Source organism: Xyrauchen texanus, chromosome 41 (genome assembly GCF_025860055.1).
Source record: "Xyrauchen texanus isolate HMW12.3.18 chromosome 41, RBS_HiC_50CHRs, whole genome shotgun sequence".
NCBI classification, from domain to species: Eukaryota; Metazoa; Chordata; class Actinopteri; order Cypriniformes; family Catostomidae; genus Xyrauchen; species Xyrauchen texanus.
Window position 1 is genome coordinate 925,389 of NC_068316.1, and position 24,120 is coordinate 949,508.

General features: G+C 41.4%; 1 protein-coding gene across 1 annotated transcript in view; it reads left to right on the forward strand.

The window, feature by feature from the left end:
• LOC127634078 (receptor-type tyrosine-protein phosphatase mu-like) overlaps positions 1 to 24,120 on the forward strand; it is a 360,097-nt gene that overhangs the window by 126,405 nt on the left and 209,572 nt on the right. The window contains exons 3-4 of the mRNA XM_052113498.1: positions 9,532 to 9,806; positions 17,055 to 17,133. Of these exons, the coding sequence (XP_051969458.1) occupies positions 9,532 to 9,806; positions 17,055 to 17,133 (354 nt within the window). The remainder of the gene's footprint in view (positions 1 to 9,531; positions 9,807 to 17,054; positions 17,134 to 24,120) is intronic.

Consider the following 24,120-nt stretch of genomic DNA (forward strand, 5'->3'; position numbering starts at 1 on the left):
CTTTCAATCGAGTCCACACACAAGATAATCAGATGTATAGATCATTAGATAATCCACATGAAGCTCAATGTTACATATGACCACCAGGAGATGGCGCCAAATACACGACACAGACTCAATGATGACTCAAATGACACAGAATGAAACTCATTCTGTGAAATCTCATGACTAAAATCATGTCTGCATGCTATTTTTTTCAGAGCCACCTTTTTTACACCCAGAGATATATAATGTCACATAATATTTTGTTTTATTATCATAATGTATATCATTAAAAACGTTGAAAAGTTTTCTTTACAATGACACCAAACACTTGACGCTCCATGTTTGTTTTGTCGAGTTTTACGGCTTTAATTTTGGGTATGCCTCTGAAACATATTTGAATTATTTTTGCATAATTGGCACAATTACAGCTTGATTGATACAAATATTCTGTCTCAAGTGATATTTACCTTGATTTTTCTTATCTATTTCTTTGTTTTCAACATCACGTGTTTCTTATATTGTGGTGGATATTATTTACACTATAAATCTTTTAGTTGATAACATTTTAATTAAATTGTTTTTATAATTTGTACTTTATAAAGTGTTTTTTTGTTTAATATTGAAAGTCTGGGTCTAAGACTAAAACAGTCAAATCTATCCATAAATACATTTTTAAAGTAGCAAAAATAAATGATGAAGACCAAAGTTTCAAATCAGTTTCAATGAGACCTTCATAAAACAGCAAGATAAAATGTTTGTTTGTTAGTTTTAATAAGAATCAACCGATTGGACATGATTTGCCTGAAGTTTAAAAAAAAATGCCTTTTATTTTATTCAGTTAAACAGGTTTCCATTAAGTCATGAATTACTGGGAAGAGCACCCAGGAATTACTTTTCAAAATGCAATTTAGAGTAATAGTAGATTTATTTGATGATTGCCCTTCATTTTTGTCAGGGTGTGTCTGTACGCTCATGTGCAAGCTGAAGTTCACAGGGTAACTGAGTAAAACTATGTTGTAGTCATGGGAACGCTGGTATTTTTGGTAAATATCTCATTGTCTTTCTGCCTGTCTGCCAGTAACAACATCTGTCTCTCTCTCTCGCTCGCTCTCGCTTTCTCTCTCTCTGTTTCTCGCTCTCTCTCGCTCTCTGTCTCTCGCTCTCTCACTCTCTCTGTCTCTGTCTCTCGCTCTCTGTCTCTCGCTCTCTCACTCTCTCTGTCTCTCGCTCTGTCTCTCGCTCTCTCACTTTCTCTGTCTCTCGCTCTCTCACTTTCTCTGTCTCTCGCTCTGTCTCTCGCTCTGTCTCTCGCTCTGTCGCTCTCTGCTCTCTCTGTCTCTCGCTCTCTGTCTCTCGCTCTCTCTCGCTCTCTGTCTCTCGCTCTCTCACTCTCTCTGTCTCTGTCTCTCGCTCTCTGTCTCTCGCTCTCTCACTCTCTCTGTCTCTCGCTCTCTCACTCTCTCTGTCTCTCGCTCTCTCACTCTCTCTGTCTCTGTCTCTCGCTCTCTGTCTCTCGCTCTCTGTCTCTCGCTCTCTCACTCTCTCTGTCTCTCGCTCTCTCACTCTCTCTGTCTCTGTCTCTGTCTCTCGCTCTGTCAATTAAATTTCAATGTAAAAGTACTTTATTGGCAAAATTGTGTTTACATACAATATTGCCAAAGCATTAATACACAGAACAGATAATGACAAAATAGTAACAAATAACAATAAAGATAGAATTAAAATAAGGTGCCAGGTAATGAATCAAATAAAATAAAAACTATAATAACAATATACACTATACAATCTCTCTATCTCTCTCTCTGTCTCTCTCTCTCTCTCTCTGTCTTTGTCTGTCTGTTATCCATCTTGAGTCGTTTATCTCAGAGAGTCTCTCAGAGATCTTGAGAAATGTTTCACAAACCGTGGCCACATACAGCGAGCGTGTCACAGATGTGATTTTGTTAAATTGTTCCTTTCCCTTGAACCCTTCCATGAGTCAGAAATGCTGTCGGGACTGTCAGTAATGAAAGAGCAAGTGCTCAAGATTTATGCCGATTACAGGGAGACAGAAGCTCCTACTTCTACTCTTGGACAACTTGTTTATTTGACAGAGTCCGAGTCTTAAAGCTCAAGTATGTAATTTCTGCACCACTAGCGCTAATAAACACAATTGCAATAATAAACTTTGTTTTCAAAACTGCTTTCTCAATACGGTCCCCATCTGCCATTGGTCAAAGAGATAATCCCGCCACCAACTCACGACATTGGTTGAGTAACTAAGCGGCTCAAAAAAACAAGTTTCAAATTTGGTTGAAAAATCTGCCTGTGAATGGTTAACGAATGGTTGTCTCTGCATATTAACCCTTTAAGCTCTGGAGATGTTTTTAAATATTTCATGTTTCATTGGCATACCCAAAATTAAAGCTTATAACTCAAAAAGATAATATAAAAAAACAAAAAAGGAGGGTCAAGTGTTTGGTATCATTGTAAATAATTTTTTTAAAGTTTTTAATGATAAAGATTATGATACATTCTGAATCACAAATACACACAAAAAAATAAATCACAAACAAATTGAGCTAAAAATGTCCTTTTTTCTTTATTTTTCTTATGTGACATTATATATATATCTGAGTGTAAATAATGTGGCTACGAAAAACTTGTTTTGTTTTGTTCTCAATCATGTCGACTGTATCTGAGAGAAAGTTTGTGTTGATATGACAAATCAATCAAAAGTTACAACATTACAAATATAATTGATCATAGTGTCCAAAAACATCTCCAAACAAATAAAAGATAATAATTGTACATAAGAACTAATTACACATGCAAACACAACAATGACTAAAGGTTTGCATAGCATGCAGACATGATTTTAGTCATGAGATTTCACACAATGAGTTTCATTCTGTGTCATTTGAGTCATCATTGAGTCTGTGTCGTGTATTTGGCGCCATCTCCTGGTGGCCATATGTAACATTGTGCTTCATGTGGATTATCTAATGATCTATACATCTGATTATCTTGTGTGTGGACTCGTTTGAAAGATAATCACAGACTCTAAATAAGGCTTTATTTACGTTTATTTTTCATGAAGCTATAAGTGAAAATTTTTACACAGAAAAAGTTACATCAGATATAAAGATCTGGTTTACCTATAAATTAACACGGTGTCAAAATGTACTCACTTTCATGTCGTTGCAAACCAGTATGACTTTTTTATGGGACACAAAAGGAGATATTAGCCAGAATGTTCATGTTGTTCTCTCCCAGATAATAGCTCAGTGACCAGGTCCTGTCAAACTCCGAAAATGCACAATAAAAGTATTTTAAAAGTAGTCTGTATGACTATTGTGCTATACTCTAGGTCGTATGTCAAATAATAGCTTTGCATGAGGAAAAGACTCAAAATTAAGTTGTTAAATAATTTATTGCCTTTTTCCTTTTTATTTATGTTGTTTTGTCATCATTTTTTGGAGTTTGACGGCTCCTGAACATTCTGCTAAACGTCTTCCACAGAAGAAAGTCACATACTAGTTTGCAGTGACATAAGAGTGAATAAATAATGGCCTAATTTACATTTTTTGAGTGAACTAACCATTGAAATATGACTGAAACACGCAAAACAGCTTCATCTTTTGTACTTCTACTGTATAAACCCCTCCAGAGATCCTCAAACAATAATATCAGTGTGAATAAGTGTGTAAATTATGAGGAAATATGTCTTCAGGCTACGAGACATCAACAGTTTCAATGCTGGCTACTGACCGTATACATGTACGAGAGGGAATTCGACACCTCAACCTGTAATCTTGTCTAGACACGCAGAAAACATGCAGGACAAGACCGAACATGAGACAAGACATCAGTTGTGTTTCTCTGATAGCACAGATGGGCTCTGTTGGATGTAAAGTGCTTGTTGGAAGTGTGTTGTTCTTTACGCAGGGATGAATCGGGAAGGTCAGGCCCAGAGTTTGGAAAACACAGGTGGCCTCTTGCGGGTCACAAGACCGTTTAGTTGTGATTAAGTGTTTGTAGCTTCTGCAGAATTAAAAATTAGCATTATTACATTTTCTCTCCAATTTGTAACACCCAATTCCCAATGCACTCTCCTCGTCATCGTGGTGGTGTAGTGACTCGCCTCAATCCAGGTGGCGGAGGATGAATCTCAGCTGCCTCCGCGTCTGAGACCGTCAATCCGCGCATCTTATCATGTGACTTGTTTAGCGCGTTACCGCGGAGACGTAGCGCGTGTGGAGGCTTCACGCTATTCTCCACGATCCACACACAACTCACCACACGCCCCACCGAGAGCGAGAACCACATTATAGCGATCACGAGGAGGTTACCCCATGTGACTCTACCCTCCCTAGCAACCGGGCCAATTTTGTTGCTTAGGAGACCTGACTGGAGTCACTCAGCACGCCCTGGATTCAAACTCACGACTCCAGGTGTGATAGTCAGCGTCAGTACTCGCTGAGATACCCAGACCCCCATGATGAGGATTGTTTATAAAGATCACTAAATGTGTTTTTAAACTATTTAAGACTTATGAGTTCAGAAGTCGTCATTACTATATGTTTTGCCTTCAAGTGATTGTGGTTGAATTATTTGGAGTATTTATTTTCCTCTTTTGTAATAATCAACAACCACTGAGAGCTTTTTAGTGCAAATGTAATAAAACAAAACAAAACATTAGCGATGCTTTCGGTCTATATCTGTATATTTCATCATTCTTTTGGTGCCACTGAGAATAATTGAAAATGTAGTTTGGTTGCGTAAGGCAGTTGCTTCATAAAACGTTCCGGCAAGCATTATCACCTTTAAAACGTTAATTCAGTGTGATTTAATTATATAAAAAATATTGCATTAAAACATTTAAGCAATCAATCATGTTCCCAGACCATATTTCAAGCTTGTAAAACCTCCTGTTTTCTCCAGGGGGCAGGAAGTGAAACACCAGCTCTATAGGCAGTGCACAGCTTATACAGAGAACAAACCCCGCTTATAGAACAAATACAATGGTTTCAAAATTAGTAATCATTATATATTTAATTATTGTTAGTTGAGGGGCTTTCTCATCATACAGTGTATATATATATATATATATATATATATATATCACTCACCTAAAGGATTATTAGGAACACATACTAATACTGTGTTTGACCCCCTTTCACCTTCAGAACTGCCTTAATTCTACGTGGCATTGATTCAACAAGGTGCTGAAAGCATTCTTTAGAAATGTTGGCCCATATTGATAGGATAGCATCTTGCAGTTGATGGAGATTTGTGGGATGCACATCCAGGGCACGAAGCTCCCGTTCCACCACATCCCAAAGATGCTCTATTGGGTTGAGATCTGGTGACTGTGGGGGCCATTTTAGTACAGTGAACTCATTGTCATGTTCAAGAAACCAATTTGAAACGATTCGAGCTTTGTGACATGGTGCATTATCCTGCTGGAAGTAGCCATCAGAGGATGGGTACATGGTGGCCATAAAGGGATGGACATGGTCAGAAACAATGCTCAGGTAGGCCGTGGCATTTAAACGATGCCCAATTGGCACTAAGGGGCCTAAAGTGTGCCAAGAAAACATCCCCCACACCATTACACCACCACCACCAGCCTGCACAGTGGTAACAAGGCATGATGGATCCATGTTCTCATTCTGTTTACGCCAAATTCTGACTCTACCATCTGAATGTCTCAACAGAAATCGAGAGTCATCAGACCAGGCAACATTTTTCCAGTCTTCAACTGTCCAATTTTGGTGAGCTCTTGCAAATTGTAGCCTCTTTTTCCTATTTGTAGTGGAGATGAGTGGTACCCGGTGGGGTCTTCTGCTGTTGTAGCCCATCCGCCTCAAGGTTGTGCGTGTTGTGGCTTCACAAATGCTTTGCTGCATACCTCGGTTGTAGCGAGTGGTTATTTCAGGCAAAGTTGCTCTTCTATCAGCTTGAATCAGTCGGCCCATTCTCCTCTGACCTCTAGCATCAACAAGGCATTTTCAGCCCACAGGACTGCCGCATACTGGATGTTTTTCCCTTTTCACACCATTCTTTGTAAACCCTAGAAACGGTTGTGCGTGAAAATCCCAGTAACTGAGCAGATTGTGAAATACTCAGACCGGCCCGTCTGGCACCAACAACCATGCCACGCTCAAAATGGCTTAAATCACCTTTCTTTCCCATTCTGACATTCAGTTTGGAGTTCAGGGGATTGTCTTGACCAGGACCACACCCCTAAATGCATTGAAGCAACTGCCATGTGATTGGTTGATTAGATAATTGCATTAATGAGAAATTGAACAGGTGTTCCTAATAGTCCTTTAGTTGAGTGTATAGATACATATATATATATATATATACATACACTGGTGGCCAAACGTTTAGAATAATGGACAGATTTTGCTTTAATTATGGACAGAAATTACTGATATAAAACAGCACCATCACTTTTTGAAAAAAGTCATTTTTGATCAAATCTAGACAGCGGCATCGCTCCAAAACCTTATGCTCGAGTAATCACGCTAAATTGATCATTTGATACTAGAAATAATTTTATAAAAATTAAGTTTAACATTGTCTTTGTGTTTGTTGTTGAGTTGCAACAGTATGTAATAGACTGTCATGTCTTAAGTTCAATATTAGGACAAAAATGGCAAAAAAGAAACTCGTCAGTCAATCATTGTTTTGAGGAATGAAGACGATACAATGCTTGAAATGTCCATAAAACTGCAGATTTCATCCAAAGGTGTAACTACAGTCTTCAAAGACAAAGCACAACTGTCTCTAACAAGGACAGAAAGAGATGTGGAAGATGTGCAACTAAACAAGAGGATAAGCACATCAGAGTCTCTAGTTTGAGATTAGACGCCTCACATGTCCTCCGCTGACAGCTTCATTGAATTCTACCCGCTCAACACCAGTTTCATGTACAACAGTAAAGAGGAGACTCTTATGGTGAGAATTGCAAAGAAAAAGCCACTTATGATGATTCGAGTGGGCAAATTGATACAGACATCGGACAACAGATAATTGGAAAAGAGTGTTACGGATCTTAATCCCATTGAGCTTTTGTGAGATCAGCTTTAATGATAAACAAGCCTGAAATACACACGGGACTCTTATTTTGTAATGTCTGTGCTCCCAGTTGTGAACTCACTGATGGATGATTCACTGAGTAAGTGACTCGAATTCAAACTGCTAACCTGGGCTCCTGAGTTGAAACGAGCTCTTGTCGGGTGATTCATTATAAAGAACCAGTTCAAAAGAGTCATTTGTTCACGAGTCGGACATCATGTTTTATGCTGTTTTTGTCGTTGTGTGCAGCCAGTGAGCTCATATGGTGAAAAGCGGTGCGAGACACACTTGTGCTCTAAAGATGTATTCAATAACTCACAAGATGATATCTGACAAAACCACATATGAAAGCACATCTCTAATGGCGACTAGATTTAAAATTATTGTCGAAATCATTTATTTTAGTTGCAGTCTGGAGCCATGTATGTGCAATTAAGTGTAATTAACTCAGCATACCAAGTAATTATTTATATATACGATTGACGGCCCAAATTAAAACTTTATTTAACCAAGTTGGTCCCATTGAGATTTCAATCTCTTTACAACCGTACACAAAATGTGAACCAACTAAATTGTAGTCAACATATACAATTACAACTTATTAGTGATGCACGCTAACTAGACTCTACAATGATCCTTACTTAGCCCCATAGACCCTACTCAGAAAATCAGGGCTTAAAGAAAATCTGAAGTTACCCAATTTTAAAATAAGAACTAGCATCAGACTTTATTTCCCGAAATTTCCAGATGGCATATCTTGATGATTAGAGTTTTAAAAGGCACAAATGGCCAGACAGAAGTGTGTTTTAATGGCTCTTACTGCTGAACACAGACAGAATGAAGGACTTACAGCTTTGATGTGATATCGTATTATTGATCCGTCCCCTCTTCAGGGCTCTTATCTAGTTGAACCGGTTCTGAACCACAGCACAAATGGACTAACAGCGTCTGTGTGCTGTTACTGCCCCATTCTTGTTACCATGGAAAGAATTAATTCTGCATTGTCTGTGACTGTGTTTTTTCCTTCTTCACAGACATTAAAACAAATAGGGGTGGGTGATATACTGGTTAAATCACTATAATGGTATCAAATGGTTAACATTTTTGAGTATCATTTCTATAATGGTTATGCAAGGAAAGATAAAGCTTGCACACAGTGTCTATAGGAAAACATTTCCAGGATATTTTTCAAGAAGCAAAAAAAAAATGTAAAAAAATGCCAAAACGCTCAATGCAGAAACTGGAGGCACCGTGGGGATTTTTTGCAAGCTTTTGCTTTCCGTTATACAAATTGCTGCCTCGTAGGTGAAACGCATTCCAATTAAAGGGTGTAACCCCAAGATTAAATGAGGAAGAGCTTGTTAATAAATACAGTGTATTTATTCCAGAATCTCTTTTTTAGCTCATTATTTTTTATTTTATTTATTTTGTATTTTCAAGTCCAACTCCAAGTCCTTGTGGTGGCGTAGTGACTCTCCTCAATCGGGGTGGCGGAGGATGAATCTCACTTGCCTCCACTGAGACCATCAATCTGCGCATCTTATCATGTGACTTTTTGTGAGCATGTTACCGTGGAGACGTAGCACATGTGGAGGCTTCACGCTATTCTCCGTGGCATCCACGCACAACTCACCACACGCCCCACCGAGAGCGAGAACCACATTATAGCGACCACGAGGAGGTTACCCCATGTGACTACCCTCCCTAGCAACCGGGCCAATTTGGTTGCTAAGGAGTCCTGACTGCATGCCCTGGATTCAAACTCACGACTCCAGGTGTGATAGTCAGCGTCAATACTCGCTGAGATACCCAGACCCCCTTTTTGGCTCATTATGAAGTAATTTTCAATCAAATGTGAATTCAAAATGCAAAATATTTATTTTTATTTTCAAAATAATATCTATATTTCTTCCTTGTTTATTAACTCGATACCTGAACATATCATAGAAATGGAAACATCAGACCCTTGTCTCAGGAGGGCTGGGGCAAAACATTTAATTTATTCATTTATTTATTTTTTTATACGTTTTTATACCATCTGGTATAGTTAATAATATTCGAGTATATTCCTAGTTACATATAATCGCATTACAGCAAATTTGAGTTGGTGTTGATTTGAGAATTTGGATTAAGATACATAGACGTGATGTTATGAAACATGGGCGTAACATCGACAATCTCACAGGAAGTGATGCACATACCCAGAGACTGGTCTGTCTGTGCCGGTCCTTGCAGTTATGGAAGCAATGCGTCTAGTTTCCTCTTTCTGAATAAACGGCTGCACGGGTCACTTCCTGTGTACACAAACCAACTGACCTAATGATCACAAACACCGAGCTCTCTGTTCACAACATGATTACAGGAGGACCAATAATAACATCAACACATTGTTAGACTGTGCCATCAATTTCGTCACTTTCTACATATTCTGTCAGAGTTTCCACGTTTGTAATTTACCTTAGTCTCTCATATCTTCAGGTTCGGCGTTCATGATGGCGAACACGTCTGGAAAGTTCCCTGGACAGAAGGCTCAGCTCTATGTCCCTCAGTTCAAAGAGAACGACACACACTGCGTCATATTTCACTATTATGGTGCCAGTCGAGAGGGTTCGAGTCCCGGACAGCTCTTCATCTATGTTAAAGAGAACAACAGTCCTCTGGGCATCCCGGTGTGGAACTCATCAGGACCGGCACTTCAGAAATGGCAGCAGGTGGAGCTCGCCATCAGCACCTTCTGGCCCAATTTCTACCAGGTAACAATGGCGTTTTTTGAGAGCATCTGAATGACACGTTTGCTCAGTTACATTTCATACTCTGTATCTGCAATGCTCAGATTTCCAGCCTGTCATTCGTAAACATTTTGCTTATGAAATATTTTAGCTAATTAGATTATGCTTTTAGCTGGCATTAAAAGTCTTGTACTCCAGTGTCGCTACAACTTATCTACATTTTCCTGTAGCGAGACAGTTATTTTCACAGTAGTGTCGCTTTTCAAGTAACAAGATACATTTTCCAACAAGTACCACTGTAGCATCACAAAACACGTAGGATGTCACATTATATTGTGAATGCATCAATGGAGTCGAGGGAGTTGTCACCTTAATTGTTTAATGTCACCCTGATTAAATTTAAAATAATATTATCAGGTGATCAGGGCTGGTAATCTGGCATACCGGGCATTTTCGAGGTGGGCCGACACACTTTGGGGCCATTCAGGGGCGGACTGGCCATCAGGAGAACCGAGCGGGCCATTGGGTCGGCCGCGAAATGGCCTAATGGGCCACGATAAGCTAAAATGAGCCGCCGCGTTGTGCTGAGCGGACCATAAAACGGTGCTGCGATATGCAGAAAAGGACAGCAACTTTTGGGCCAGTTACTATGTAAAATCCTGGGCCAATTTCTCTACCCAGTCCTGTCCTGCAGGTGATATTATTGAATTCTGAACTGATTGCTCATAATTGTGAAAAACCTCTGCAAATTCTCTTTGTATCTTAAGATGAGTTGTATAATTCTCTCTCTGTGAGGTTATTTAAATTGCTGTAGCTGGCAGGGGTGATGGACGATATACGGGCTAGGCCAGTAAATATCTATTGATATTTATCAGTTTTGAGTTTATCTGCTTATCTATATCTGCTGTTGGAAAAACCCACATAGCTGGTTGCAGTCTTGACTTCAAATGGAGCAAAACCCCTGCAATGCTTCTCAAAAAAGGCCTTTCTACTGTCTTTTATCGTAATTTAATTTTGTTTCCAAGAGTGGCGGTGCAGGTCCTTATTATCAAACACTGCAGTGTATCTCGCTAATTAATTCCGTTTCCTTTGCGCTTGTAACACAAACCAACCAAGCGGCTCAACATCTCGACACCTGCCAGACTAAAGCAGCTTCCTCCTTAGTGGGACTCCACCTTAATTAAGACAGGAAGTTGCAATTATTTTTTGATAAAATGCTCCCCCATTGACTTTAGAAATGGTTTTTGGTTTGTACTGATCTACATGGAGTTCCTGAAGCCATTGATGTTTGATGTTGAGCAGACATTAAGTCATTGTGTTTAAGAGCATGGTGATTGGAGGGTGTTTGTGGATAATGATATTGTTTAGGACACTGCAAGGAATGAACATTTGGTCACTAATAGAGTGTCAAGAGACATGTTTGGAAATTAACTGGGCAGAACAGAGAGTTTCAAAGTCCTCTGTGATAATACACAAGATAACTTCCTGTCTCGCTCTTATTCTCTCGTCATAGTGTTGATTTGACTTTTGGTAGACATCATGTAAGCAAATGGTTTTGGTAGTGTCCATCCGTCAGTCCGTCCATCCCGTCAGTCCATCCCATCATCCATCCAGTCCGTCCGTCCGTCCATCCATCCGTCCCGTCAGTCTATCCCGTCATCCGTCCAGTCAGTCTATCCCGTCATCCATCCCATCATCCGTCCGTCCCGTCAGTCCATCCCATCATCCGTCCGTCCCGTCAGTCCATCCCATCATCCATCCGTCCCGTCAGTCCATCCCATCATCCATCTGTCCCGTCATTCATCCAGTCCGTCCATCCATCCATCCGTCCCATCAGTCTATCCCGTCAGTCCATCCCATCATCCGTCCGTTCCGTCAGTCCATCCCATCATCCGTCCGTCCATCCCTTCAAGTCCGTCTGTCCATCCATCCCGTCCGTCCCGTCAGTCCATCCCATCATCCATCCGTCCCGTCATCCATCCAGTCCGTCCGTCCATCAGTCCCGTCAGTCCATCCCGTCATCCATCCCATCATCCATCCATCCAGTCCGTCCGTCCATCCGTCCCGTCAGTCCATCCCGTCATCCATCCCATCATCCATCCAGTCTGTCCATCCGTCCCGTCATCCATCCCATCAGTCCATCCCATTAGTCCATCCCGTCTTCCGTCCGTCTGTCCATCCGTCCCGTCAGTCCATCCCGTCATCCATCCCATCATCAATCCATCCAGTCCGTCCGTCTGTCCATCCGTCACGTTATCCATCCGTCCCGTCAGTCCATCCCGTCATCCATCCATCATCCGTCCCGTCCGTCCATCCATCCGAGAAATGTTAGATTGAGATCTCTGGCTTTGATTGCAGACTTTGGCAAACCTGAAGACAGTTTGAGACATTGTTGAGATCTCTTCTTGAAACTCTTCAAGTCTTTTTCTCAGGAGAGACATCGAAAACACAGGAGACTTCTACATTTCTCTCTACTCTATATGTTTGCTGTCTTGGAGAATCAATTGAAATATTAGCAAGATTGAATTTATTATTTTTTTCTTTCCAATGATTACACACTTCAAACCTATCAGGATTTTTACTCATAGTATTATAGTTGAATACTCTACTTGTGTAGTTGTCAGACTCTTCTGTCACTCACTGCAGAAGCAGTCCACAACAAACTAACCCTAATGCTCAGACACGATTATCAAATGCACAACTCTCCCACGAGAGCCCATCGGACAACAAACAATGAAAGCATCCAGCGGTCCTGAGAGAAATACCCGCCATCTGTCTCACTGTCTTTATCCTGCCGTCCCTGAAACAGCGCGCACAGTGCTGTGCTGCAGAATGCCACTCTGACTTCTTAATAACCAGCCGAGATTAACAATGCAAACTCTAATCTACAGTGCTAGAGCTAATTAGCAATGTTAGGCTAATTACAGGTTTTTGTAATTGCACTGTATCATAAGAGTTTGTCAAGCTGAAACCACCTGGTGCACAGAAATTACTCTCATCTCTCATTTTGTAATGATAGGGTTTGTGTCTTCTTTCGTCTCCTGTTGTTTTTTCTACTAGTTCACAACGAGAGAACACGGCCATCGCTAATTGCATTGGGGTTTTGTTTCGCTCTTTTATTTTAAATTGATTATATTGTGTAATTTGAATACGGTAATTGCCAAACCTTCATCCTAGATCCTACGATCTCTGGTGACATTGTTTGATGGATATTTTTAACACACCTGGAATACAATCACAAATGACAGGGAGGATATTTTGTCAATCTTTGATGAATGATGTGGGCTGCAGAAACCGTTTAGAGCAAACGATTCATAATAGCTTGAACGTTGACCTCTGCTTTGTTCTCTGAAAATAGTTGACTGATAAACAGATGCGTCTTTTGAAAAGTACTTAGAAAATCTATTTAACAAACTTGAACAAAAAAGATTTCAGGCTTGAATGCATCAAATCTTTTGAAAGAAAAACAAAAGTTTGAACTACCAAAGCAATTTTCCCACAAATTAAGCCATGATGAATTGGCATCAAAGAAATGCGGTACTCTACAGGTCTGCAAAACACAAATACACCAAACTTCCTCAGAGGAAACTAGTTTGAATAGAACCATTGTTGCACGATTTTACAGCACACTTCAGCTTTTTAATGAGATTATGAATTCAACCAATGAAAACGATCAATTAACCGCAATGTAAAGCTCAGAGGATCTGTGTTCAGAACATCATCACTTAATCACGCTCATAGCGTCTCTTACATGAGTATATAAAACCGTAATTAGCGGCCTGGTCTCTTGCAACCGCCTGTTAAACAAAAGCTGAATGAAAATCAATTAGATAATAAAGTGATGCTGTTCGGATGGTGTTATCGGCCGCTAATGATTTATTTGATTGACCTTTTGTTCAGGACACATTTACTGAACGTGTTTAGATTCACCTGAGGAATATTTACTACCAGACAATATGACATATCTGTAAACAGATGCCAGTAGGGAATTCTGGGAGTGATAGGGATGTTTCTGCGATCTGGGAAAAACTCATGTAACGTTAGAAAACATTTGAAAAGTACTGGTATTACCATGGGTTTTCAAACATGCCAATGGCAATACTATGGTAGTGTTTGAAAGAACTTTGAGTACCGTGTAATTACCATTGTATATGAATATGGCAATCATTCAGAACCATAGTGTATATCAAAGTACCATGGAAATACCAAGTTTTTCGGACATGTACCCTAGAAATACCATGTTTCTTGGACATGTACCATGGAAATACCATGTTTTTTGGACATTTACCATGGAAATACCATGTTTTTTGGACATGTACCCTAGAAATACCATGTTTCTTGGACATGTACCCTAGAAATACAATGTTTCTTGGACATGTACCCTAGAAATACAATGTTTCTTGGACATGTACCCTAGAAATACAATGTTTCTTGGACATGTACCATGGAAATACCATGTTTCTTGGACATGTACCATGGAAATACCATGTTTCTTGGACATGTACCCTAGAAATGCCAAGGTTTTTATTTTATTACATATACCATGGAAATGACTTTTTTTACTTGTATCATGGTAATATGTTTTTTTATTTATTTTTTTTAAATGTGAAATAATACAATGACTTTCTTTAAAGTACTGTAGAGTACCATGTAATTACCATGGTATATGAATCATTCAGTGCCACGGTGTTCCCATTTGACAGTACAATACCAAAACACAATGTTACATAACTCCACATAACTTTTCATTAAGGACTTTAAACTAACGTATAAAACCCACAAATATTGAGTCAGCTGAGGGAGAAATCGCATCATCGCTAGTTTAGATGTTTTTGCCGTCCACCTCACCATGCAGGCAATAGTGGCAATATTGTAGAATTATCGTGGGATTTCTGGTTTCAGTGTGTATTATTATCCTAATTAGAGATTTCCATGCCCTCATATCTCTACTATTGTACTGTTTTGTGTTCAGCAAGCGGAGTGGTTAATCTGTGCCGTCACACTCACATTTCTGCAGTGTTGTGTTTTGCACCCGTCCCGTGATGATATCAGGATGTTGACCTGCTAAACCACTGGAGCATCTCTACAAGTCCTTATATGTCCTTAACGGAGGGTGCACTCAGTGATTATTATTATTTTTTTGCACTCACATGAGATGAAGACTCCAGGTGTCAGCAATCATATTGTAAACACAGATACAAATACAAGACATTTCTTGCATAAAAAGGAGGATCACAGGAAGTGAAGAACTCCAGCACCGGAGGGATGTTGTAAATAATGTTTGTGTCAGTAATGTGATCATATAGGAAGGGCCGAGCACATTCTAACCTGTTGTTTCCTGTGTGGTAATGCTGGAATCTGACGCTCGCTGGAAAAGAGGTCACAGTCACAAGAGCGCCACACATACATGACAACAAACATGGAAACATGACTCTACCACTGAACTTGTGGGAATCCGGCGGGACAGTATGAGAACAAATGCATTTGCACTAATCATTTCTAGATTTAAAATCTTTCTGAGACTTGTTTTGACATAAAATGTAGGTACATATTATTTATTATAGATGTTGTCCACTATGCAGAGAGAAAAATAAATATATATACTGTATGCTTGCTCTTATGTTAAGTTGCTTAAATGATAATAAATGCATGTTTTGGCATGCTTTGAAGCTCCTCGCTGATTTATTAAAATTGTTATTAATAACCAACTATTAAGCAGTGTTTTTAATGTGCTGACAAATTAGAAGCGTTTAGTTTTCATTGCATAATGTACACAAAGATTATGACATCGTACAAAGGTCTCAACGAGTGAATACAACAAGGATATTGTTTCACTAGCAGTCCATATACTGATTGAGTAAAAGCATTTGTGATGCATTTGAACTCGTTACATGAAACGTAAACCGATGATAAACACAGCAGAAGCTCCAGATTAAAACGAGCCCAAATACAATGCAATATAATTCATAGATCTTCTTATAATCTTGGAGAAAATGTGAAGCTACCTCAGATATCTATTTATCATCCTGGGGGTCAGTCTTTGGTTACCAAGACACATAGTTACATGTTTAGAGAAATGCGTATCGGGGCTACAGTGTAGGTTTGACGCAGAAGTATAATTCGGCTTTAACTCTTTCCCTGCCAGCGTTTTTAAAAAAAAGTTGCCAGCCACCGCCAGGGTTTTTGACGATTTTCGCTAAATTTTAATGGCCCGCAGAATATTTTCTTCCATGAATATATGAAGATGCTATATATCACAATAAAGATCTGAGCCTCTGCTTTTAGGCAAAAAAACCGATTTTATTTTATCTTCATTTGTTCTTTTTTTATTGCGACTTGGAACAGAGGTCGGTTTTGTCAAAAAACAACATTTCAGACAAAAAGCTGAGAAAAAGGCATGTTTATGTATGATATTTTGAGCTTCTCAATACTCCTTCTTCATGTTTGAGACGATCGCAGTCTGTTTCTTTGATCAAAGAGTTGCGTACTCTTTCAAAACATGCGCAGGGGTCTTCCTTACCGTATAACACCTAAAACACGGAAACCCGGAAAATTCCGTGTTTGGCGGGGAAAGAGTTAAGAAGGTTATGGGACAACGCAGATATACTTATGCAAAATGTAGTTTCATTGTTTTTTCTTAAGGTTTTTGGCTGAAATGGGACCTGGACCATGTTCCATCAGATTCACCATTGTATACCTTAAAAGTCTAAAAAAATGCGGCCTTCATCCTCCTAAATGCAGGCGGCACGCACGTCCAGTCCGTTGCCACTCTCCACGGCGCCGAGGGTCCTGGGGATCGAACCCTGCTGCCCGCGCGGGTCTCTTCCACACTCCCTCGGCGCGAGGCGGTCTTCAGGCCAGTCCCTCCCCCCCCGGAGGGCAGCCGCCACCACGGCTCCGTTTACGACCTCAGATCAGACGAGACAACCCGCTGAATTTAAGCATATTACTAAGCGGAGGAAAAGAAACTAACCAGGATTCCCTCAGATGCGAAGAGGGAAGAGCCCAGCGCCGAATCCCCGCCCCGCCCGGGGGCCTAAGTCCTTCTGATGGAGGCTTAGCCCAGGGACGGTGTGAGGTCGGTAACGGCCCCACCTCGCCAGGGTACGGTCTTCTCGGAGTCGGGTTGTTTGTGAATGCAGCCCAAACTGTTTTGAACGATGTGGCATTGTGACCCATCCTTTGACCCTTGTTTGAAAATTATTTGTACCAGATATTCCAGTCATATTAACCCTTTATCTCTCTCTCTCTCTCCTCTCTCTCTCTCTCCAGCTGGTGTTTGAAGTTGTGACGTCAGGTGAACGGGGTTTGCTGGCTATCAAAGGAATCTCTCGTCAGGGGCATCAGTGCAGTAAGTCTCACCTTAATAACCGCAGAAGCATGTTAACAGGCGGTCAACAGCTTGTTTAGAGCTCAAACTGTGTGAAAGAGCTTCACTATCTCCTGCTGACACACAGAACGACAGACACGTCCTGTGTGTTTCCTTTGAAAGCAGTTGAATCACAGGGTCCTGTAGCTTTCACAAACACATTTACTAAAACACTGCAAACATCCTCACAGCTGTTGTGCATCCCTGTGTTTGAACTTTACTAATTACTGAAACACTGTAATTCATAAGGTGCTTTAGTGTCACTCATAGACACGGCCAAACACCACCAGCCAGCATAATGTTACGTTAGCATGTCACACAAAGCTCAAAACTGTGTGTGTGTGTGTGTGTGTGTGTATTGTAAACTACTGTTAGTTACCATGTCTGTTTGACTTCTTTATGTACCTTTTAAAAGTCCACATGACATCAGTATTAACCTCTTAACCAGCACCCCTATTTTTGAGAATTTTCTGAAAATGACATACCCAAATACAAATGTCTATAGCTCCTAAACCATATGGTCCACATTCATAACTCTGATATTTTTTTAAACTAGACACTTGAAACTTTGTTACCCAAGAGTCATATTAATTCAAAAGTAGCATAGGAACAGAGTAAAACAAGGTCAAATTTACATGAAAGTGACTCACGATTTCTATGAATGAACTTCATTTAGGGAAAAATGTATCAGACTTTTATGTTAAAGGCCTGAAAACACCATAAAGATAAAACTGAATGTCTGACCATGTTCTGATTCAAATTTGAAGATGATACTCCCAAAAATGTAGTTTCTGTAAGCTTTTATTCAGGGAAAGTCTAAGCGTCCTTTCCAAAAGGCCATTTGGAGACTCCAAATGGACATCTGGTAACCAAATGACATAAGGAGTAAACACTATATACTACATACATGTATATCAATTCAGAACTGTTCTGCTCATCAAACCACACAAGAAAAAATGATTTCAGCACAACATTTTAACATTTTAACAAAATACTCTTTATTTTGAACAATTCTGATAGCAAAAACAGTGAAACAAAAAAACTCACTTCATGTATGCATTTCAAAAGTGATCGTTTTACAACTAATTAATAAATTATATAAAAAGAAAACAACATTTGTAATTGCAACAGTGTTTTTACTCAAATAAATTACAATAAACTGATAAGTATAATAAATATCCAATTACTAAAGAAAAAAAAAGCAATTACAGTATTTACAGTATTTATGTTGATCCAAGGCAGTCACTAACAAGGTTTGTTACCAACTGGAAACCAAAGCCACTGAAAGACAGGAAAGATAAAGATAAAGATATTTTTGTTATATTATATGCATCATAAATATAATGTGTGTGTGATATAAATATTATGTCTTTATGTATAATATACAGCTATCACCTAGCTACTCGTGTAGCCTCGTGTCTTTGCTAGTCATTTTATAATCAAAAACATGATATGAACAGAAGAACTGCCAATACTTCATAAACATAAAAACTCAAGACGATGTGTTTCAACTTACCGATCTAATATGGGATCGAGTCCATGGAGAAACATCTCCTCTTCAGCCGAATCGACACTCGACACCGTGCTCTCTCTGTCTAAGATGTCTGTTTCTGCGTCTTTCTGCTGTACTTCGTCGCTACTCCTCATTACCTCCTCCAAAACACTCTCAACACCACAAAAACTCCTCTTCAGTCGACGATCCATGATGTAGATTGTTAGATATAATGTTAGAATAAATCCAGCGTTGAAACGAGCTCCATGTAGCAAAACAATGGTAAAAACTGTGCGCGCTGTGCGTAAAATGACGAAGAGCGCACGAGTGGACGCACTTGTATTAGACCTATGTATTAGACAGATCTTCTGAGGTAAACTAAGCAAACTGTCAATCACTGCAATCGTGTTTTAGTTGGTTAATACTCCCATCCATCAAAATTTTGCTGACCAGACATTGGGTGGCTTTTATCCAATCAAAAACCGAGGTGCGAGAGTGACAGGTCCCGCAGCCGGTTGTTGCGCTCCCTTCATATTTTGGTCATTACAGAGCCTGTGATTGAAGGAGAGAAACATGGAATGGCTCATTTTATCGGAAACAGTCCAAACTACGGGGGAGAGATGGTTTTTGAACATTGGAATACAAATTAGAATCGATATTTCATTGAAAGTGAACATGATGGATTACTCTAACTGGAAGCGCTCATGAAAACTGAGGAGGATATTTCGTTTTTTCCCTATTTTTTTGTTGTTTTGGATTAAAAAGTGGGATGCATTTTGAAGAGTAGACCCTTACATTGAAATGTATGCTGGTGTTTCTTGGATTCGTCCGAACTGATCTGAACCATAGGAGATGAAAGATGAGTATTACCGTTCATTTTGTTCATATTTACAGGGTCGGTCTGTCAGCATTTAATTTAACCCTTTCCTCTCTGGTGTATTGATTGCAAAAACAAGTTCAGAACGTGATTTTTGAGTGTTTTAGCTATCAAATGATGCATAGTTTATGATAGTTGTTTGAATATTTGTTATAAAACAAAGGTAATAAAATTATAAACACGCCCCACGGCCCGCCCACGCCCCCCCTGCGGGTATAAGGCCTTAACCCTATTTACCTTCTTAATGTTCCTGGTTGTACTGTAATTGATTATTAATATGAATTGTGTATGAACGGATATGAACAAAAGTCAAATGAGTTGTGAATGCTGCTTGAATTTGTTCAATAAGCCTATTACACAAAACTCAAAACTATACGTTTTTTTGGAAATGACTGGAAGTCAGCGTGTCTTTGTAAGCTGTCATTTTCCACCTCTTTAAAATCAACGTGGAATCAAAATTGAGCCATTTATTGTATCCGTTAGTGTTGGTCTTATTATTATTCCTCTCTTGATGTCTATGGCAGCCCATAGAGAACCGTGCTTAGGAACGTTATGGAATTTGGCACACTGACCCAGGACACTCTCAAAAGCACCTGTCCCAAATTTGGGCTCTTTATCTCAAACTCTCTAGCGCCACCAACTGTTCAAAATTTCCCACATGCCTCGGCCTATAACTTTTGAATCGTAAGGCCTTGAAACTAAATTCTTTGTTTTTCTTTTTGATTCCTTGGGTATGCTGAATCCTAACGGGTCGCATGACATTTGCAGTGTATCTTCTAGGGACACTAATGATAGGAAACGTTATGAAAAGCTTTTTGATAGACCAAACCGTTCTCGTGTGTCTCATAAATGAATTATATGTCAAGATGTCAAACAGATCTGAGGCTGTATCTCATTAACGCGTTGGCGTATTGACGTGAAATTTCATACGGGGCGTTGTGACCAAGCCCTGACAATACCATATACATAAAGTGCTATAAGTCAACATGATATCAAAACTAACTATATTTACTATATAAACTATATAAACCTTTAAAGTGTTACAGAACAGATAAGGTTTAACTTCCTGCTGCAAAGTGGTTCAGATCTCGAAATCAACTTGAGAAACTAATGAAAATAATGTTTGATCAGCTTGAACTTTCATCACATATTCACAGTTCTGCATTTCTGTTGATGGTTCAGTTGACGTTTTGAAGGCCAGTGGAGAGTTTGTCCATTCGTGACGATGTGTGTTGCATCTCTGTCTAACTTTAGTTCGTCTGTATGACCTTTTCTCACACTTCTGTGTAAGTGCTGCGTCTGGAAATCATCCCTCAGTGCCCTTGAACTGCAGTTGAATCTGAGCACTTCCACTCGAGTCGGTTCTGATCCGTTCTGACCTCACACTTTAATATCCTGATTGGACAGAGAGCTGAGTGAATGCTTGTTCATCCATTTAATGATTGAATCACTGTAGTTTAACAGAGATGATGAAAGATGTTTGGGGAGTTGAGCACTAGGGCTGCGATATTTATCGCACTAAAATAAATCCACAATCTCGATATTTAGCCTGTGTTTTACATCTAGATGTTCAGGTGCGTGTGAACGGCTCTCTTGAGGTCATTCCACAGATCTCTATTGGGTTAAGACACTCAAAGGTGGATTTTCTTTTTTTAAGTCATTCTGTAGTGGATTTACTTAGATGTTTAGATGTTCAATGTTAGATCTGACTTGCCGGCTTCCCTTACCTACCTTGTTCCAATACGCCTGATGCTGTTCACCTTGGAGACCTGCTGCGGATATGGGGGCGGCCCGGCGTGAGATTTACACCTTCTCCCCCGGATTTTCAAGGGCCAGCGAGAACTCCAGCAAGAACTCACCGGATGCCGCCGGAACCACGGATGGTCCAAGATGGTCCAAGATGGCGGCGCGGTAGCACGCAGCGGCCACTCCGGATCCACAATGGTGCTATTTTTGTTAAAAAAGCCCGACTTTTGCAACACATGGACATCGGAGCAACCGGTGTTCGTGTCTACCATCGCCAGACACTACTGAAATATAAGACTCATGCAAAAACCAAGCTGCATGATGACCTGCAGGAGGCGCTACGCGTACTCGGCTTGCTGCGGAGACCAGGCCTCCAGCCCTCGGCGTCGCCTGATGCCGGTGGCCGGGGGAGAGGACGTCGTAAGCGGTGTGCGAGAAGCGGAAGCCGGAAAGAGGGCGGGGTCCATGCTAGGCTAAAAACAAACCCTAGCCGGCCGGCTCTCCCGTCTATCCTGCTCTCAAATGTTTGCTCCCTGGACAATAAACTGGACTATATCCGACTCCAGCAGGCTACGCAGCGTGAGTTTAGAGACTGCTGCGTCTTTGTTTTCACGGAGACGTGGCTCAGCGACAGAGTTCCGGATGCCGCCATTCAGCTAGACGGGCTCGCCTCGTTTCGTGCCGACAGAAATACAGCTCTCTGCGGTAAGACTCGCGGTGGTGGCTTGTGTGTTTACATCAACACGGAATGGTGCAAGAACTCTATGCTAGTCTCTAGTTACTGTTCATCGCTGTTGGAGCTTGTGACTGTTAGATGCAGACCTTTTATCTACCACGGGAATTCACCACTGTTTGCATAACCGAGTTTACATTCCCCCAGCGCTAACGCTAAGGAAGCGCTCTGTGAACTGTATGGGGCTATGAGCTGAACTGCAGAACGCTCACCCCGACGGACTGTTTATTGTCGCCGGAGATTTCAACCATGCAAATCTCAAGACAGTGCTCCCTAAATTCCATCAGTATGTGGACTTTGCAACGAGAGGGGCGTAACGCGCTTGATGTTGTTTACACAAACATCCCAGGCGCGTACCGGGCGGAGCCCCGCCCCACCTCGGCTACTCAGACCACATCTCTGTTATGTTAATTCCAGCATACAGACCGCCGTCAGACGCACAAAACCGCTTCAGAAGCAGGTGAAAACCTGGCCAGCAGGTGCCATCTCTGCTCTTCAGGACTGTTTTGAGTGTACTGACTGGCACATGTTCAGGGAGGCTGCAACATATGGCGATTCTACCAACTTGGAGGAATACACAGCATCAGTGACCAGCTACATCAGCAAGTGCATTGATGATGTCACTTTCTCCAAGACCATCACCACACGCTCCAACCAGAAGCCGTGGATGACTGCGGAGGTGCGCACGCTGCTGAGGTCCCGAGACTCGCCTTCAGAGCAGGCGATAAGGCAGCCCTAAGAACAGCTAGGGCCAAACTGTCACGGGCAATCAGAGAGGCAAAGCGCACACACGCCCAGAGAATCCACAGTCACTTCCAGGACAGCGGTGACACGCAGGCATGTGGCAGGGCATCCAGGCCATCACCAACTACAGGACAACATCAGTTGCCTGTGACAAAGATGCCTCCCTTCCAGATGCGCTGAACGACTTCTACGCTCGGTTTGAAGTGCAGAACGACATGATGGCGAGGAAGTCCACCCCTCCTCCCAACGACCAGGTGCTCTGTCTTACCACGGCAGATGTGAGGAAAACTCTACGAGAGTCAACCCACGGAAGGCTGCTGGACCAGACAACATTCCTGGCAGAGTGCTCAGAGGATGTGCAGACCAGCTAGCAGATGTTCTTACCGACATCTTCAACATCTCTCTGAGCAGCGCCGTCGTTCCAACGTGCTTCAAGGCCACCACCATCATCCCCATGCCAAAGAAGTCTTCAGTGTCCTGCCTCAACGACTACCGTCCCGTCGCACTTACACCCATCATCATGAAGTGCTTCGAGAGGCTTGTCATGAGGCAGATTAAGACCCAGCTGCCCCCTCACTAGACCCACTGCAGTTTGCGTGATCGTTCAAACCGTTCAACGGACGATGCCATCACCACTACCCTCCATCTGGCCCTCACCCACCTAGACAATAAGGACTCATACGTTCGAATGCTGTTCATAGATTTCAGCTCAGCATTCAACACAATCATTCCCCAGCACCTGATTGGAAAGCTGAACCTGCTGGGCCTGGACACCTCCCTCTGCAACTGGATCCTGGACTTCCTGACTGGGAGACCTCAGTCAGTCCGGATCGGGAACAGCATCTCCACCACCACCACACTGAGCACTGGGGCCCCCAGGGCTGTGTGCTCAGTCCACTGCTGTTCACTCTGCTGACTCACGACTGTGCAGCAATGCACAGCTCGAATCACATCATCAAGTTCGCAGATGACACGACCGTGGTGGGTCTCATCAGCAAGAACGACGAGTCAGCATACAGAGAGGAGGTGCAGCGGCTGATCGAACTGGTGTAGAGCCAACAACCTGTCCCTGAATGTCGACAAAACAAAAGAGATGGTTGTTGACTTTAGGAGAGCACAAGGTGAACACACTCCGCTGAACATCGACGGCTCCTCTGTGGAGATCGTCAAAAGCACCAAATTCCTTGGTGTTCACTTGGCGGAGAACCTCACCTGGTCCCTCAACACCAGCTCTATCACCAAGAAAGCCCACCAGCGTCTCTACTTTCTTCGAAGGCTGAGGAAAGCACATCTCCCAACCCCCATCCTCACTACATTCTATAGAGGGACTATTGAGAGCATCCTGAGCAGCTGCATCACTGCCTGGTTTGGGACTTG